Source organism: Hemicordylus capensis, chromosome 5 (assembly GCF_027244095.1).
Source record: "Hemicordylus capensis ecotype Gifberg chromosome 5, rHemCap1.1.pri, whole genome shotgun sequence".
Taxonomy (NCBI): domain Eukaryota; kingdom Metazoa; phylum Chordata; class Lepidosauria; order Squamata; family Cordylidae; genus Hemicordylus; species Hemicordylus capensis.
In genome coordinates, this window is record NC_069661.1 from 150,266,628 (window position 1) to 150,284,012 (window position 17,385).

General features: G+C 43.9%; 1 protein-coding gene across 8 annotated transcripts in view; it reads right to left on the bottom strand.

Annotated features, from left to right (window-relative positions):
* RELN (reelin) overlaps positions 1–17,385 on the bottom strand; it is a 554,313-nt gene that overhangs the window by 231,046 nt on the left and 305,882 nt on the right. For all 8 annotated transcript variants that reach the window (XM_053252916.1, XM_053252914.1, XM_053252913.1 and 5 more), the window contains 2 exons: positions 14,661–14,773; positions 12,256–12,464 (listed from right to left, as the gene is read on the bottom strand). In XM_053252916.1, coding sequence (XP_053108891.1) covers positions 12,256–12,464; positions 14,661–14,773 — 322 coding nt within the window. The remainder of the gene's footprint in view (positions 1–12,255; positions 12,465–14,660; positions 14,774–17,385) is intronic.

Consider the following 17,385-nt stretch of genomic DNA (forward strand, 5'->3'; position numbering starts at 1 on the left):
CTATTTGAGTACTGCACTTCTGAAATTAGGGATTGGGGCAAAGGTAACCCCCACAAGGGACTCACAGGGGCAGGTAACCCCTTGTGTGGGTTACATTTACCCCACCCCCTGATTTTGGGGACGCCATCCTTAAAAATAATTCAGGAGCAAGTGTCTCCAAGCTGGCTCCTGGGCTGGTTTGAAAGGACTGCGCCCCAGTTGGGTGACAAAGGTAGATTCACAGAAGATTTACAAAGAAGAGTCACAGGCCCAGAGGGTCCTCCCCTCAGGAGTAAATTTGCCCCTACCCTGATTTCAGGGGTGCAATCTTTAAATACCACCCCAGGAGTTGGCTTGGAGAGACTTGCATCCGAATTCTGCCGCTGTGTCCTCCACTTTGTGCAAGTTGCATAAACTGGAGTTAAGGGTAGGAAGTTCTTCCCTCTCTCCTACTCAACTGGCTGATGAGGCCTTTCTTCGTGCAAGGGAGGAAGCCTGCACAGCCAGTTCCTCCTCCTTTGCAGTCTCCCAGACTGCAGGTTGCGATTGTCTGGGAGTGCGCTGGGGGGATGGAGGCAAACTGCGGGTCCATTGGACCTGTGGTTTGCCATTATGTCCATAGGTAGCCATATCGTCCTTCAGTGGAAGATTTCAGGAAAGCTCACTAGCTCACTATTGCTAAAAACAAGTAAAAGAACAATTCAACAGCAATAAACAGTTTAAGGAGTTCAAGGCTGAAGTCATAATTTGAACTCATGACTCCTCTTTTAACTACGCTACACTGGTCTTTCCCATATATAATCAGATAAAAGTAAAGGATTTCTCACTATCAGTCTTTAAAAAGTTGTATATTTATGAGACAGGTCATTTGTCATCAGTTCAGTATGTACCTCAGTGAAACATTTTATTCAGCATCTTCGCCACTCATAATGGAATGTCAGTCTGAAAAGCACCATTGTAGGGATGTGCAATACATCTCCCTGTACATAATATTTTATGTTATTGTTTATTTTCATGTTCTAGTTTCACTTTAGGTGCATAAGAATAATATTGCTCATTTAAAAGGGACTTCATTCCCTTGCACAAGTATAGTTATATGGAATCTTTCCACATGCGATAATCGTGAGCCATCCAAATAAGCATCTCTCTCATGAGATAAATCTACACATTTCTAAAGCAGCAAAGTAGTGGGAACATGTCGGATATGTAAAGTAAATCATGGAGTCTAATATATGGTTTTCTTGACTTCCTTTGATTCTGGCATCTTCCTTTTTTAGGTGGATTTGTGTGTGTTCTTTCAGCATGAACATCCTTAGACCTTTTGAAATTATTTTCTCCCCTTGATGTTTAACTGCCACTCATTATTGAAAATAAAGGCAGCTTCAGTACATAACCCTGGATGAAGCTTACGACTTCTTACATTCTGTGAACTTTCAACTAATTCTGGAAGCTTTAACAGAAATTTACCCTTTTGAAAAATGTACACGTAGAATAATTCAAGCAGTGTGGTTTAACTTTAATCGCCCAATTTAAGTTCTGTAAATGAATCACTGAAGCAAATTAATAATTAATCAGCCTGGCACCAAATAATCAAAACACAGGTCATCCCATTCAGAATAATTTCTTTGGAATATGATTTTACCTGAAGAATATCTTGCTGCACAGTAATTGCATGGATATTTTAAATTTATATTAAAATATTTTATGAGGCCTGACTGATTTCATTTGAGGTGAAATTATATGGATACCTTGGAGAGCTGTATTCTCTTCATATATTCTGTGTGAGTATTCTACATTCCCAGTCACGAAATGAGAGAGCTATTATAAATAATGCTTGTGTGGACAAGCAGATCTGCACTGCCAAATTATTTTTGAAATGCAAATGAGGCTTTTGGAAAGTTAGCAGTTATTATGTTTTTTTAATTAAATGAAACAAACTCCCTGTGTATGAAACACTACACAGTGTTTTTAATATTTCAAATTAGATCAGACTGTACTGGAAAACCCTACTATGAAGCAGAATTGTACTTATACATAGATTTAAAAAGAGATCTACTTTTTAAAAGGATTGTGCTAAATGCAGGCTTCATGCAATAATATATTCTATTTAAAATGCAGACAATAAAGGGCTCAAGACACATGGGCAGCATGGCACATATATATAGCTGGCTCCAGACAGTGGTAATGTGGGCATATGCCAGGGTCCTATGGCCAACAGGGGACCACAGAGGAGGTCCACAGAAGGTAATGTCCACAACTTTGCTTTCCCCTTTGTCTTATCTCTGCTTTGATTGATCGATCGATCAATCGATTACCGGTATTGACTCTTAGCGACCACATAGATAGATTCTCTGCAGGATGATCTGTCTTCAACTTGGCCTTTAAGGTCTCTCAGTGGTCCATTTGTTGCTGTTGTAATCGAGTCCATCCACCATGCTGCTTGTCGTCCTCTTCTTTTCTTTCCTTCAACTTTCCCCAGCATTATGGACTTCTCAAGAGAGCTGTATCTCACATAATGTGTCCAAAGTATGATAGTCTGAGCCTGGTCATTTGTGCCTTGAGTGAAAATTCTGGCTTGATTTGTTCTATGATCCATTTGTTTGTTTTCCTGGCTGTCCATGGTATCCTCAAAAGTCTTTCCCAGAACCAAAGTTCAAAAGCGTCAATGCTTTTTCAATCTTGCTTCTTCAGAGTCCAGCTTTCGCATCCATAGAATGTCACAGGAAAAACCATTGTCCAAATGATTCTAATCTTTGTAGGTATCGACACATCACAGCATCTAAATATCCTTTCCAAGGCCTTCATTGCAACCCTACCAAGTGCTAGTCTGCAGCGTATTTCTTGACTGGATCCTTTACTGTTGATGGTCAGTCCTAAAAGGCAGAAGCTATTCAACCACTTCAATGTCTTCATTGTCAATTCTGAGGCTGGTTGCTGTACCTGTTATCATTAGTTTAGTCTTCTTTACATTTAGTTGTAGTCTCATTTTTTCACTGTGCTCCTTGACTTTCATTACTAGAGCTTGCAGATCATCTGCATTCTCAGCTATCAGAGTGGTGTCATCAGCGTAGTTCAGGTTATTGATGTTTCTTCCTCCAACTTAAAGCCATGGTCATCTTCTTCCAATCTAGCTTCTCTCAGTATATGTTCAGCATATAAATTGAATAAAGAAGGAGAACTTATACAGACTTGTCTTACTCCTTTGCCAATCTGGAACCAGTCTGTTTCACCATGTTCTGTCTGGGCTGTGGCTTCCTACCCTGTGTATTGTCAGGGTCTGGCCAACTGCCAGGAAAGATCACAAGACAAAAAGGAGCTGCTGAAACTGGATACAGCTCGGGAAGTTCGTCTTGATCAGACTTGGCTGCACGCTGTCGACACAGAGATTGACGAATGTTGCTTTTCAGCAGTGAGTAGAAGGCTGGTGACGTGATTTATAGTGCAAGCCGAGAGCTCCCAGCTGGCAGGAATTCAAGGCTTATCAGCCCTCTGCAAGAGGCGTTTGCTTCTCCTAATAGTCTCCAATTGAGCCCTGCGTCTCGTACGACGACGCTGTTGTGGAGTCAGCGGGGGTTGGTTACATAGCTCCTCTTCGGATTGGTCCTTCACGATTTCTGCTGCCTCAGGTTGTTGTGCCTGGTCTGAATCATTAGCCACAGCTGTTTCATGAACACTGACAGCCGGGGTCTGCACCTCAGACACTCCTGCATCGCCTGGAAAGTTGACAGTTTCCCCTTCCTCCTCGCTGTCTGAGATCGAGGGCGTGACATGTATAGGTTTCTCATGAGAACAATGAGATGTTCTGGGACGCTCATTTTTCTAATAATATTTCACCACTTGACATGGTTGATGTAATCAAAGGCTTTTCTGTAGTCAATAAAGCACATATTAACTTCTTTCTGGTATTCTTTGGCTTTCTCAATTATCCAGTGTGCATCAGCAATGAAGTCTCTTGTTCCTCAGCCTTTTCTGCAACCAGCTTGAACATCCAGCATTTCCCTTTCCACGTAGGGCTCTAATCTGTCTTGGATAATCCTAAGAATTATTTTGCTATCATGTGAAATTAAGGATATTGTTCGATGGTTTGTGCAATCTGTTGAATCTCCTTTATTTGGTATGGGTATGTAGACTGACCTCTTCCAATCTGTTGGCCATTGTGTTGTTCTACAAATTTGCTGGCATAGTTTGGCTAGAGCCTTGACTGATTTTTCTTCTGTTGCTTGCCATATTTCTGTAGCTATTCCATCAATTTCTGTAGTCTTCCAACTTGGTAAGGACCGGAGTGTTGATCTAATGTCAATTTCCCGTACTAGAGATTCTTACAAGTAAGGAATATCTTCTAGAGTATCTTGGATGTTGATGTCCGTGCTGTACAGATTTTCAGTATACTCCTTCCATCTCTGTTTGATCTTCTCTGAATCAGTTACTATCTGTCCTTTGGCATCCCTTAACAAACCAATCTGAGGTTGGAACCTCCTTCTGAGTTCAGAGATCTTTTGGAAAACTTGCCTTGTTTTTCCATGTCTATTTCCATCCTCAAGGTCTTCACAGGTGTCATCGTAGTACTGCTCCTTGTCTTTTCTAACAGCTTTCTGAAATTCCCTATTAAGTTCCTTCCTGAGGGCTTTATCTTTCTTGACTTTGGCTTCTCTTTTCTTCTTGGCAATTTTCACCATCTGTTCTGTCATCCATTTTGCTTTCTTCAGTTTCTTGGTCTTTGGCAGTCTCTTTTCACATTCATCCTTAACAATTTGTTTGATTTCATTCCACAGTTTCTCTGCTTCCATATCAATGAGGTTAAATTCAAAGAGGTTCCTGATGTTTTCTTTGAAAATGGTGGGTACATTCTCAAGATCATATTGTGGAAGCTGGATAGCTTTGTTTTTCCGCTTTAGCTTGTCTTAGAACTTGCACATGAGCAGTTTGTGATCTGTTCCACAATTGGCCCCCGGCCACGTCTTTGCTGTTATAACTGAGCTCTTTTACCTCCTTGCACCAATAATGTAATCAATTTGATTTCTGTGTACTCCATCTGGTGATGTCCATGTGTGTAGGCACCACTTTGGTAGTTTGAAGAATGTGTTAGCAATGAAGAGATCAATGACTTGGCAGAAACTAATAAGTCGTTCTCCTGCTTCGTTTCTGTTTCCTAGGCCATATAGGCTGGCTGTGTTTTCCTTGTTACCTTTTCCAACTTTGGCATTCCAGTCTTCAACCACCAGCATTACATTCTGCTTGCATGTTCTGTCAATTTCAGACTGAACTTGAGCATAATGTTCATCAACCTCCTTTACTTCTACATCCATTATTGGGGAATAGACTTGAAGAACTGTCATGTTAAAAGGTTGTCCACAAAATCTAAGTGATATTAATTAGTCACTGACTGCACTGTACCCAAGTACTGTCATTTCTATATCCTTTTTGACTATGAAAGCAACACCGTCCCTTCTTTGGTTTTTGTGTCCTGAGTAGTAAATGGTATGATTTTCTGACTGAAAGTGTCCCATTCCAGTCCATTTTAAATCACTGATGCCCAATATGTCTATCTGTAGTCGATTCATTTCATCTTTCACTATGTCGAGCTTTCCCATATTCATGCTTCTTACATTCCACGTTCCCATTGTAATTCTGTCTTTGCAGCTTCAGATTTTCTTTTCCCGCATGGCAACATCAGCCGCTAGACGTCCAAAAGGCTTTAGCCTAAATGCATCATAAACCCCGTCGGTACTCTGAGAGATCCTCAGATCTTCCTCAGTAGCAAGTTGAGTACCATCTGACCTGACGGGCCCATCATCTGGCACTACCTCGACAATCATTCAATTTTGTCTATCTATGTGGCTTTCTTGGTAAAATACAGGAGTGGTTTACCATTGCCTTCTCCCGCGCAGTAAGAAATGATGCCTTTGTTGTTGTGACTGAAGTGATTATCTGCCTACAGCACCTTCCTATATCACTGTTGCCAAATATAAGGTGCCTGCTTGCTGTAGCTGGGCAGCTGGGATGACCTTCGTGCTTTGGGTGACCCTACTGGGAGTATACCTGCCAGCATACTTCACTCATCCCTTCCAAGAACACTCCCCCCCCGCCACAATGAGGCAGCATAGCAGGACTTGGAGGGGGGCTGCTTTTATTATTCCTTTAAAGGAAGCAGATACCAAATTTGTACCTAATCAACTTTGGCATCTAGCTTGGCTTGCTATATGATAAGGTCTTTCACACAATTATCTTGGGGTTATTTGTGGAAGCAAAGTGTCCCTACCCTGATCTCCACAGATGAACAGACCCTCCATTTGGGTTTGCAAACTCACCACTCAGACGATCAGTACAGCTGCAGCCATTTATTTATTTATATTTATATTTATATTTTATTTACCACCTGACTCCATCACTTGGAAGTTGACAAAAATAAATACAATAAAAACAAAACAGCTATTAAAACAAAAACTCAAAACAATTTAAAACATGCAACAATTAAAACCACCCTGAGCCATTTTTGGAAGGGCAGTATATACATCAAACAAATAAATAAAGTAAACAATTACTAAAAGCCAGGATATAGAAATGTGTCTTAAGGTCTCTTTTAAAAGCTGGTAAAGATGTTGGTGCAGCAGGGAAGTAACTTGTCTAGGGAGCAAGAGCTTGCCGGTTCGAATCCCCGCTGGTATGTTTCCCAGACTATGGGAAACACCTATATAGGGCAGCAGCAATATAGGAACATGCTGAAAAGCATCATCTCATACTGCTTGGCAATGGTAAACTCCTCCTGTATACTACTAAAGAAAACCACATGGCTCTGTGGTTGCCAGTAGTCAACACCAACTTGATGGTACAACTTTATCTTTAAAGATGTTAAACCATGAATGTCTATAGGTAGCGGATTCCACAACCCAGGAGCGACTACAAAACAGGCCCATTCCTGAGTCACCACCAGGTGAGCTGGTGGCATCCAGAGACAGACCTCTCTTGGTGACCTTAATGTGCGGGGGGATCATGCAGAAGAAGAGGCTCCCCCACGTAACTCGGTCCTAAGCCATTTAGGGCTTTAAAGGTAATTACCAGAATTCTGTATTTTGCCCAGAAACCCATTGGCAGCCAAAGCAATTATTTTAAGGAAGGTATAATATGGTCTCTCTGAGAAACCCCAGAGACCAATCCAGCCACTGCATTTTGGACCAACTGAAGTTTCTGAATTGCATACAAAGGCAGCCCCATTCTACACACAGATGGGTGAAAACATTAGAGGGAACACTGGTCTTCTCTCTTGCTGGTTCAGCTCCCGTAGCTGTTCAGTGTATCATGGGGCCAATTTTGAAGTGGAAGATGCTTAGGGGCAATAGTGTCTACTGCCCTGGTCTCCATCAGGGCATCAGGTCTCCATCAGGGCATCAACAGAATCACCGGCATACCAACTCTAAAATCCTCCAAGGCCTCTTGGAATGCTATAGGATCCAATAGCCTTCTTGGTCAGATCATCCTAATAGGTCCTGCACCCCTAAAGATGTGGATTGTGGCCAGGAAACCAGCCTTAACCAGATGGTGGTCCATCCATAACAATGGAGACATCCTATTATTTAGTTAGTTAGTTAGTTAGTTAGTTAGTTATTTACACAGTCAAACAGGTGTTATTGACTGGTTTGTTTTATCCAGACATTGAGTCCTACCCAAGGACCTGGGATGGCTGAATTTTATTGTTAATGTTCTTGCTGTTTGTGGTTGATTTTTCGACTTTTGCTCTTATTGCATTTGTTCTTAGTGCCTGTTCTTGTGCAGCCAGTATTAAACCCTCTGTTTCTTTCTTCAAGTTGCCATTCTTAAGCCATTGCCAGGTCTTGGTGATGTCTGATTTTCCACTTATATTGTGTAAATATTGACCATGCAGTGGCTTATTTCTCCATTGTTCTGCTCGGTTCTTGACTTGTTCTTTCTTGTAGGCCTGCTTTCTTTCATTGGTGTTGAATAGTTTCGTGTCATTGACCATTTGAAGTGCATCTTCTTCACTGTCCTTGATATATTCTTCAAGGCCTCTTTTCTCCTCCTCTACTGTTTGATGGACTTGCAGCATTCCTCTTCCACCTGAGCTGCGAGGGAGATATAGCCTATCGACATCACTGCGGGGGTGCAGAGCATGATTGATGGTCATCATTTTCCTGGTCTTACGATCTAGCGTCTCTAGCTCTGCCTGGGTCCAGTCTATTATTCCTTCTGTGTATCTGATAACAGGTATAGCCCAGGTGTTTATGTCTTGTATGGTGTTCCTGCCATTGAGTTTGGACTTGAGGATTTTTCGAACTCTCCTGATGTATTCACTTCCAATTTTTCTTTTAACTTCAGTGTGTGCGATGTTATCAGCCTGGAGAATGCCCAAGTATTTGTAAGGTTCTTTCTCTTCCAGATTCTTGATCTTGCTTCCATTGGGCAGTTCTATTCCTTCTGTTTTTGTTACTTTCCCTCTGTTCATTATTAATGCAGCACACTTGTCTAGTCCAAACTCCATTGCTATATCGCTACTGAATATATGGACAGTGTTTAGCAGTGATTCAATTTCTGACTAGGACTTTCCATACAACTTCAGATCGTCCATGTACAGCAGATGGTTGATTTTACTTGATGTTTTAGATGTTGTTGTTGTTGTTGTTGTTAATAATAATAATAATAATAATATTTCATTTTCTCTACTGCCCTTCCAAAAATGGCTCAGGGTGTTTCTAGGAGTCTCCACCCTTCTAGGGGTCTCCATTCTAGGAGTCTCCACCCATGGAACACCACCCTGATCTGAGCAAAAGACCAAACGAGAGTGTTACCAGCAGTGTGTATTGGCCCCATGACCAACTGGGATAGTTCCATAATTGTCATGGCTTATATGAACTCCTGAGCTGCAACAGACAAGCCAGCCCTGAACTGAACATTGAAGTCACACAACACCAAAAGCCTGGGCAATTCCAACACCTAGTCCATGACCAGCTCTGTCAGCTCAGTTGGGGATTCCATTGCACAACTGGGTGTTCGGTATGCCAATAGAATCCCCAATCTATCCTGAGTCCCCAGGCCAAGATATACACATTCAATATGGTCCAATTTTCTCACAAGGATTCTGGTAATTATGAGAAAAGGGAGCTGGGTCCTCCAAGGAATCCCACAATACATTGCATTCCCAATAGAGAGGCAGCCCTCAGTATACTAGCAGTTCTCCGCTGACTGGCTCCTCTAGCCACAGAACTGTCTGACAAACATGGCTGCCAGCTGCCAAGGAGAGCTTAATGCAGAGACTTTAGCAGATGAGCAAACTATGAAGTAGAACAGCTATTATTTTTGTCCTACCTTGATTAAAAATCAAGGTGCAGAAATTCGGCTTCCCAGGTTTCAATGGTCTGGGGTAGGCAGACTTTCTGTGGGTTCTCATGATCAGCAATAGCTGCCTTTACTGCCTCCTTCCCTCTGATTTCTAGTCATGAGAACGGGTCTGTATTTGGCAGATAATTGTAATGAAGTCCTTGCACTCACTGTTTAGAGCTCTGGTTCCTGTGTTTGTTTTGCAGCTTCCTTCAGTTTGTGTTCAGTAAAAAAAATTGCAATCAAAGCCTTGGCTGCCTTGCACAACTTTGCAATGATTAGTTGAACGTAGAGTGCCTGTGTCCCAGGAAAAGCTAACTGAAAAAGGGAGGAGGTCTGCCTGGAGGGGCTTGAAGCAGATCTAATACTCCTGGAGTAGACCACAAAAAACTGGAAGTGCAGGCTAGCTAGTGGGTGGTTGTAGTTTTGTTTTGTTTTAAAAACTATTTTGTGTTTATGTGTGGTGTTGTTAATCTTTCTTTCTCCCCCATTCTTCCTAAACTCAGGCCTTTATCTCTTTGTTCAAATAAACCACTCTTTCATTTGGTAATTGCTGGTCTGTGTCTAGTTTGCCTAATTCTAAAACCCCCATGGAATGTTGAAGCCATGGGTGTCAGAAAGGGCGTAGTTCTAGGGATAGCCTCCTACCCTGTCAGGAGAGCCTCTACAATAATGTGAGTTGACTTGCTTGTGTCAGTCATCTGGGAGAGGCCTTGGGGATGACCCTTCAGTTTGCATACCCTACCACAACACTTCGTTAGTTAAAAGGGCATGCTGATGGCATCTTGTCCAGATCCTCACATTGGCCTTGCTTAAGTGCTCAGGAGGACACTGTTTCCTTGCTCTGGCACTGTATACAAGTCCTTAACCCGGTGCTAGGGCAGCAGCAGACACAGGTGATGTTGTTCCCAAATTGGGCAAGTTCCTGAATGGCACAAAAGATTCCATAAAAAGGTCTTTGAAGGTAGGGAAGCTTCAGGATGTTCACTAGTGTGGCATCCAAAAGAACATGGACAGAGCCTTGTTTTACAGAAGTCTGCACTCAATAAGAATTAACCATATCAAGTGGCCAGGTATCCATTGAATACACTTACAGTAAATGGGCTTCATCTTGCTCACAAATTCTACATGGCCTTCCTCATAGGACTGTAGCAAAACCTTTCATACATCTGGAGAGGAGCACTACTACTACAATGAGCACTTATGTACTGAGAGCATGGTGAAGCTCTTACAGGCTGCATTCTTACAACAGAGTGTGGTTAAAGAGTTAACAGTGATCACTGAGCCCTGAGTGCTCTCATGGAAAATGACATGAGAATGAGGACTTTCTAGGCAATCCTCGTCAGGCCATTGTGGTTAAACAGCATTTAAGTAGGATTGATAACCAGGACCAGATCCTGGTTACTGTAGTGGTTTGACCAGGATTGCCCAGAAATTCTGGGTTCTCACATCGTGCTCCACAGGTGCACACGGGGTTTGGCAATCATCGTTAACTCTTTAACCATGCTCCTTGTCATTATGAGGAGCTCTTCTCACAATCGGCGAGAAGAGCTCCTTCGAGGTCTGTGGAGAGAACGGGTTTGCCCAATCCTCCCCGCAGACAATTACTTACTCTTCACTGGGCAAGCGGATCACCCGCCCAGATGAGCAGTGGCTCTCCTGCACCTGGTACAGGGATGCGCCGCCCCACAGAGCCCTGCTCCCCCCCGGAGCCCCAATAATGCACCACATGAGTGCGCAGTGCATTACTGGGATCAGTGGCGTAACGGGGGGAAATGGCGCCCAGGGCAAGCGCCCTGAAATGGCGCCCCCCCGTGGCCCCCCGGCCCCCACATACCTGGGCTGGCGGAGGCGCCCCCCAGGCAGCAGATCGCCGGTGGTGGCGGCAATTCGGTGGCGGTGTGTGGCGGCAATGTGGCGGGCCGCGGCAGCGGCAATGTGGCGGGCCGCGGCGGCAGCAGCAATGTGGCGGGCTGCGGCGGCGGGTCGCCTGCTGAGTGGCAGCAGGTAGCCCGGCGAGTGGTGGCAGCGGGTCCGGGTCGAGTTGGGAAGCGACGCCGGCTCGGCATCGGCGTCCCAACTGTGCAGGCGCGCCTGCGCAGAAGCGACACCGGGCCAGAAGGCAGGCTCGGCGTCGCTGCCTGCACTCCGCGCTGCCGCTCGGCTGCTACAGCTACACTGAGGAGGCCATCCCATCGCCGCCAGGCCAGCCACCACACCAGCCACCGCCGCACTTGGCGTGGCGGGCAACCCGCTGCCGCCACTTGGCGGGCGACCCGCCACCGAATTGCCACCCACATGCCCGCCGCCACACTCGGCGGGCAATCCAGGGGCGGCGGCGGGGGGGAAGCCACTTTTTGGCGCCCCCCCTGTGACCCACCGGGGTGGCGCCCGGGGCACGTGCCCCCCCTGCCCCCCTATAGATACGCCCCTGACTGGGATCCTCCCCGCCAGTGTGCCCACTGCAGCTACAAGCAGCCGCGGCAGACACATGATCAAGTAAATGGGGTTAGGGGAGTGCTCACTCCCTTAACCTCATTTAAGCAGGAGGCTTCACAGGCAGGTTTGCTTCAGTGTAGCCAGCGGTATCGGGCACGATCCTGGTGGTTTACATGAGCAAGCAAAACCAGGCTGGGCTCTCTTAGCCCGGTTTTGTTCGCTCGTGTGAATAGCCGCTGAGAATGAGGCCACACACATCAACAGCTGTATGTCCAGTAAACTGCACTCCTATTAATTCAGTAGTCATATCTCAGCTAGCTTCTTACTATTAGTTAGTAGCAAGCAATATCATGTTTATAACATTTCCCCCATATTTTGTTCTTTAAAAAAAATCTTATTCCCTTTTGTTTCAGAAAGTAAACAAGGACTTTTAAAAAAGCTAGTTCTGTAAAAAAAAAACCCAGCAAAATAATTTTGTGAAAACGTTGCCATTTCAGTATGCTCTACCTGTTGCCTGGTTGGTGGGTTCCACAGCCCAGGTTAATAGAAAACTGGATCATATGAGTCACTGTGGAAGGAAGAACTGGCAGGACATGGAAATAGTCAACTGCCCAGACATTTCTGTTATGACCTTGATGGTTCTTTTGCTTGAGGCAGAATTTGGTAGTTGGAGTTTGAAGTTCTGGACTGATGACAACCGAAACCAAAGATGGAACCTTGCAAAGGAATAATATTTATTACAGTTATATATAAATGGTGTTGGAAAACAACATTCATTCAAAAAGCAATAACAATCATTTCAGAAAAGCCTTTCAGGTGTTGCATATTAGTCATCGTAGTTCTCTACACTGGGACAATTTAGGATGTATCTAAACTGCAGACCAGAGACATACCCACAATTGAACAAGGAGGCGGAGGAACAAGTGTCCATGGGCCCTGGGGGTGGGCACTGGCTAAGTGTCAGTTTACTCTTTCTTCTCCCCCTTGTGCCTCTCCAAAGATGAAAGTAAGGGGAGCAGGGGCCCATTTTCACTTTTTGTCCCAAGACCCATTACAATCTTGCTACAACTCTCCTACAGATCTGAACTGGTTTAACAGTCATTCCCTCTCTCCAAAAAGCCATGGGGACTGTTGTTCAACCATAGGGGCTCAGATCTTCAGCTGAAAATTATCAGCACTCTCACCAAGCTACGATTCCCAACATTTCTAAGGTGGTGCAGGGAAGGTAATTGCAGTTAAACTCATACAAGTTTGCAAAGCATATATGTCCTTAGAGTTAGAGGAATTGTATGCATCAGCATTACTAGCACATGCCCCGAATGTTGGCTGGGTGCCCCAAACCTCTTATCTGCCTGCCTGCCACTTCCACGTGCCACCCCCCGCCCAACAAACTTAGGAACATAGGAAGCTGCTTTATACCACTGGTCTATCTAGCTCAGTATTGTCTACACAGACTGGCAGTGGCTTCTCCGAGGTTACAGGCAGGAGTCTCTCTTAGCCCTATCTTGGAGATGCCAGGGAAGGAATCTGGGATCTTCTTCATGCAAGCATGTAGATGCTTTGCCATTGAGCTACAACCCCATCCCCTAAGGGGAAGATCTTGCAGTGCTTACACATGTAGTCTCCCATTCAAATGCAAACCAGGGTAGACCCTACTTAGCAAAGGGGAGAACTCATGCTTGCTACCACAGGACCAGTTCATGTGGATGAAGAAGGAAGCAGTGGCAAGGGAGCATGAAAAATTCCAGCCCAGCAGGTGGTGCCGATCATGATCTCCTCTGTGAATGAGTATCCACCCCCACATGTGATGGTAATGGGGAGAGATGAAGCCAAGTGCCTGCTCCCCATTTCCTCTTCCATTCTTTGTCTCTTCCCTTCCCTTTTGAATGCAAAGGTGAAGGGAAGGCAGTTGTGCTGGAGGCTGGCTCATTTGGTGCACAGCACCCTCAGTCTTGTGTCCATCAGCAACTCAGCTGCTGGCTCAATAGAGGGATGGTGGCTGGCCCCTTCATTGACATTTAGTTTGAGCAGGATTTTCTCCCCCCACCCTTTATTTATGCTTCAGAAACTTGATAGCAGCTCTGTTAATAATAGTGAAATCTATCTGGCATCCTATGTTTATGACTGGATGGTGTGTGTGTGTGTGTGCGTGTGTTTCATGCTCAGGTTCTGACTCATCAGCCAATTTGCTTGAGGCTGCTTGCAATCGCTCAACAAGGTGGGTGGGGCATCAGGCAGGAAAGGCTGGTTGTACTCACTCCCCGCCCTGCCCCCCCCCGACTGCTGGTTGTTTCTGGGATCAACTGGGCTCCCAGACGATCTGCGTTGCATGCTGCAGCGCAGAGCTCCAGAGGCCGGGATGACACATCCTGGCCTATGGGAATCCCACAATGCACCATGCACCGAGTACAGAGCATTGGGGGTTAGGGTTAGGGTTAGGGGGATTCCCCTAGGAGATGGGTGCTCCAGGCACCCGTCTCTGTGTGTGGCCGGGCTGGAAGCAGCCTGGCTCACACGCGAACAGCAAGCCCAGGTTAAGGGAGCGCTTGCTCTCTTAACCTCGGTTAACTGCACGGCTGAAAAGCCAGGTTAGGCGGCACTGCCCCTGGTATTGGGATTGGGCCCAATACCAGCAGTTCTCACATGCAGCTTAACCCAGGCTGGGCTTCCCTAGCCTAGGTTAGGCTGTTCATGAGAAAAGCCTCACAGAATATCCACAGTGGTATCACTGGTGCAAAATCAGTTGGTAATCATCTCTCACACTTAGGTAAACATAAATAAAAAGAATGATCCAACTTTAATGTTGTATTGCACACTCTTTGAAAAGTTCAAGGATACTTAATTGCAGAGTTAGTTTTGAAATCAATGTCACCTATGTTGTACTACTTTCAAGTTCTATTTCAAATGCTTACCCTGTAAGAAGCATAAGTCATCATATCCAGATTTATGTGATCCTTTCTTCCTTCAATCTTTGCATAAAGCATGACATCATTTTCATGGGCTTCTCCAGTATCACAGCTTCCACCTATAACAACGTATATGTTTAATGGACATGACTAATTAATGTTCAATTGTATTTTTAAAATGTAATTGCCTTCAATTCCCAACAATTATGAAAATAAAAGTCCATAGATGCTTTTAAGCTGATGCGTACCAATATTCCAAAATAAAAATCTATTCTATTGAATTAAGACCTTTAAAAAAAAGTAATATCTGCAACTGCAGCAGTAGAATGCAAAAGACAAAGTTTTGCTTATACACACACACTTACACACTTCTTGTAAGCAGGAATATTATAAAGCTACAGATTTTAAGAGGTGCAGCGGGGAAATGACTGACTAACCAACAGAAGGTTGCCAGTTCGAATCCTCGCTGGTACTATATCGGGCAGCAGAGATATAGGGAGATGCTGAAAAGCATCATCTCATTCTGTGCGGGAGGAGGCAATAGTAAACCCCTCCTGTATTCTACCGAAGAAAACCACAGGGCTCTGTGGACGCCAGGAGTCGAAATCGACTTGAGAGAACACTTTACCTTTACAGATTGTAATACAAGCAATCTGATTGAATAAATCACATCATGGATATGGGCACTATTTTAAAAGCTACGACATCCAGGGATGTGTGGAATCTTTATATTTCCAGTGGTAGTGGAAATTCTACTTAGTGCATTATTCCCTACTTTAAAATCTGCTCTGTTCAGATTTTAACTTCTCTTTGGGCTCAAAGAAGTGAAACCCACAATATGGGAACACATAGTATTGAGGAGGCAATAATTTAAGAGTTGATCTTAACATGTAGAATAATCATGATATAATAAAAAGCAAAATCAGCCCCCTTGGGGCTGCAGCATTTCAAATTACAGGTGGAGGACTGCACACTTGAATCTCCCCCCACCTTTCTGCCTATGAAAAACAAGCACATCATCCAGAACCTTTCAACCTAATGTATTTTCACATGAGGGAGCATTAAAACACGTGGTTTTCTATCTGTAGTCTGAAGTGGTATAAGCTCCAACAAGGCTGTGATTTACTTTGGACGCTCTGCTCTTATACTTTTATCCTTAATGTTCTGCATACAATGCCATTCTCTTTTTAAAAAGCCTTTATTTTCTCATCTAAATATTCAACCAAGTAGTTTTTTTTACACAATGTTTTCCAGTATGTTCACATAATTTCACAGTCATTCTTGCTGAGCCAACAGCTTTGCCAACGAGTTCAGAAGGTTGACAAAAGCATCTTTCCTGTTTTTCATGTAGGTGTAGATGTGCCTGGAAGACCAGGAAATAAAGCAATCTTCCCTTCCTGCTCTTTTTGGTACATTATTTGGCATAAAGGAGATGTGACAATTCAAAGAGGCTATCAGAGGACTTCCACATCACTAAGAAAGACTGTGGGGACCCCCTCCCCCGGTGTTGTTGACAATAGAAAACTGCTTTGTTAGAGTAGCAGATTCAGTCTATTTCCTCTACTGTCTTTCCATTTCATTTTAATGAATATAGTGTTGAAAGTTCCACATTGTTTGCCTGATTTGTGGGGCTTGCAAAACAACATACCTGAAAAAAATGTTTTAAAGAAACTGTACAACTTGCCAGATCCATGTATATCTTCTTTTGTTGTGTTGAATTTTGGTTTATACTGCCAGAAAGCTTTATGGATATTCCGTGACTACAACTCACTGCCTCACTAGAGGCAGGTGGTTTTGGTTTTGTTCTTTTCCCCAGCTACCCATAGCGATATCGCCACAAATCAAGGCAAAATTCATCCAATGGTGGAAGGGCCACATAAAGTTTCCAAAAGCTGTATGGCTTTATTATGAAGTGCTTTGGGATATTTTTGTAGCAGTATAGGTTGGTATTAAATTAGAGGAAAGTCTTTATTATGGCAGTTTGTTATAGTGACTAGCTAGAGGGCAAACATAAAGAACTCCTCCTCAAATCTAGGACTTGCTCTGTCTATTCTGCTCCTCACTGATGTTGCCTGTGGATCAGACTTTATGACACCAGAGTCATACTCCTCCTATCCCACTGGAAGAGCAGTACTGAAGCAGCATCAAAGAGGGGAAGTAGACATTATGATAAACAAGGCTGCCACAAAATAGAAGCCGTGCATCAAGTTTACCCCCACCCCATTTATTTATCATATTTTTATATCACCTGATATGTACATCTCTAGGTGGTGTATAAAATTTAAAACAATATAAAAAGTAAAAACAGTTTAAGAATCCATAAAACACAATTAAAACACTCACAAAACAAAACAAACTATTAAAAATTAATTCCATTAAAAACCTGTGGAGAAGGTTGCCAGAACCCAAGGGGTATACTCGTAGGTCAAATGGGCCGCAACCCGAAATTTGGCTTTAAAAAAGCCAGTCTGGCAACCTGTGAGTCTTGAGGGTCTTCCTGGAAACTAACAGAGAAGGAGATGTTCTTATTTCAACAGGGAGCATATTCCAAAGCCACAGAGAAAGCCTGTTCCTGAATTGCCACCAAAAGAGCTGGCGGCAACCGTAACTGGACCTCTCCAGAAGACCGTAGTATGCAGGAGTGTTTATGACAAAGAAGGCACTCTCATAAATACCCTTAGCCAAAGCCATTAAGGCCTTTATAGGTAATAACCAGCATGTTGAATTTCAC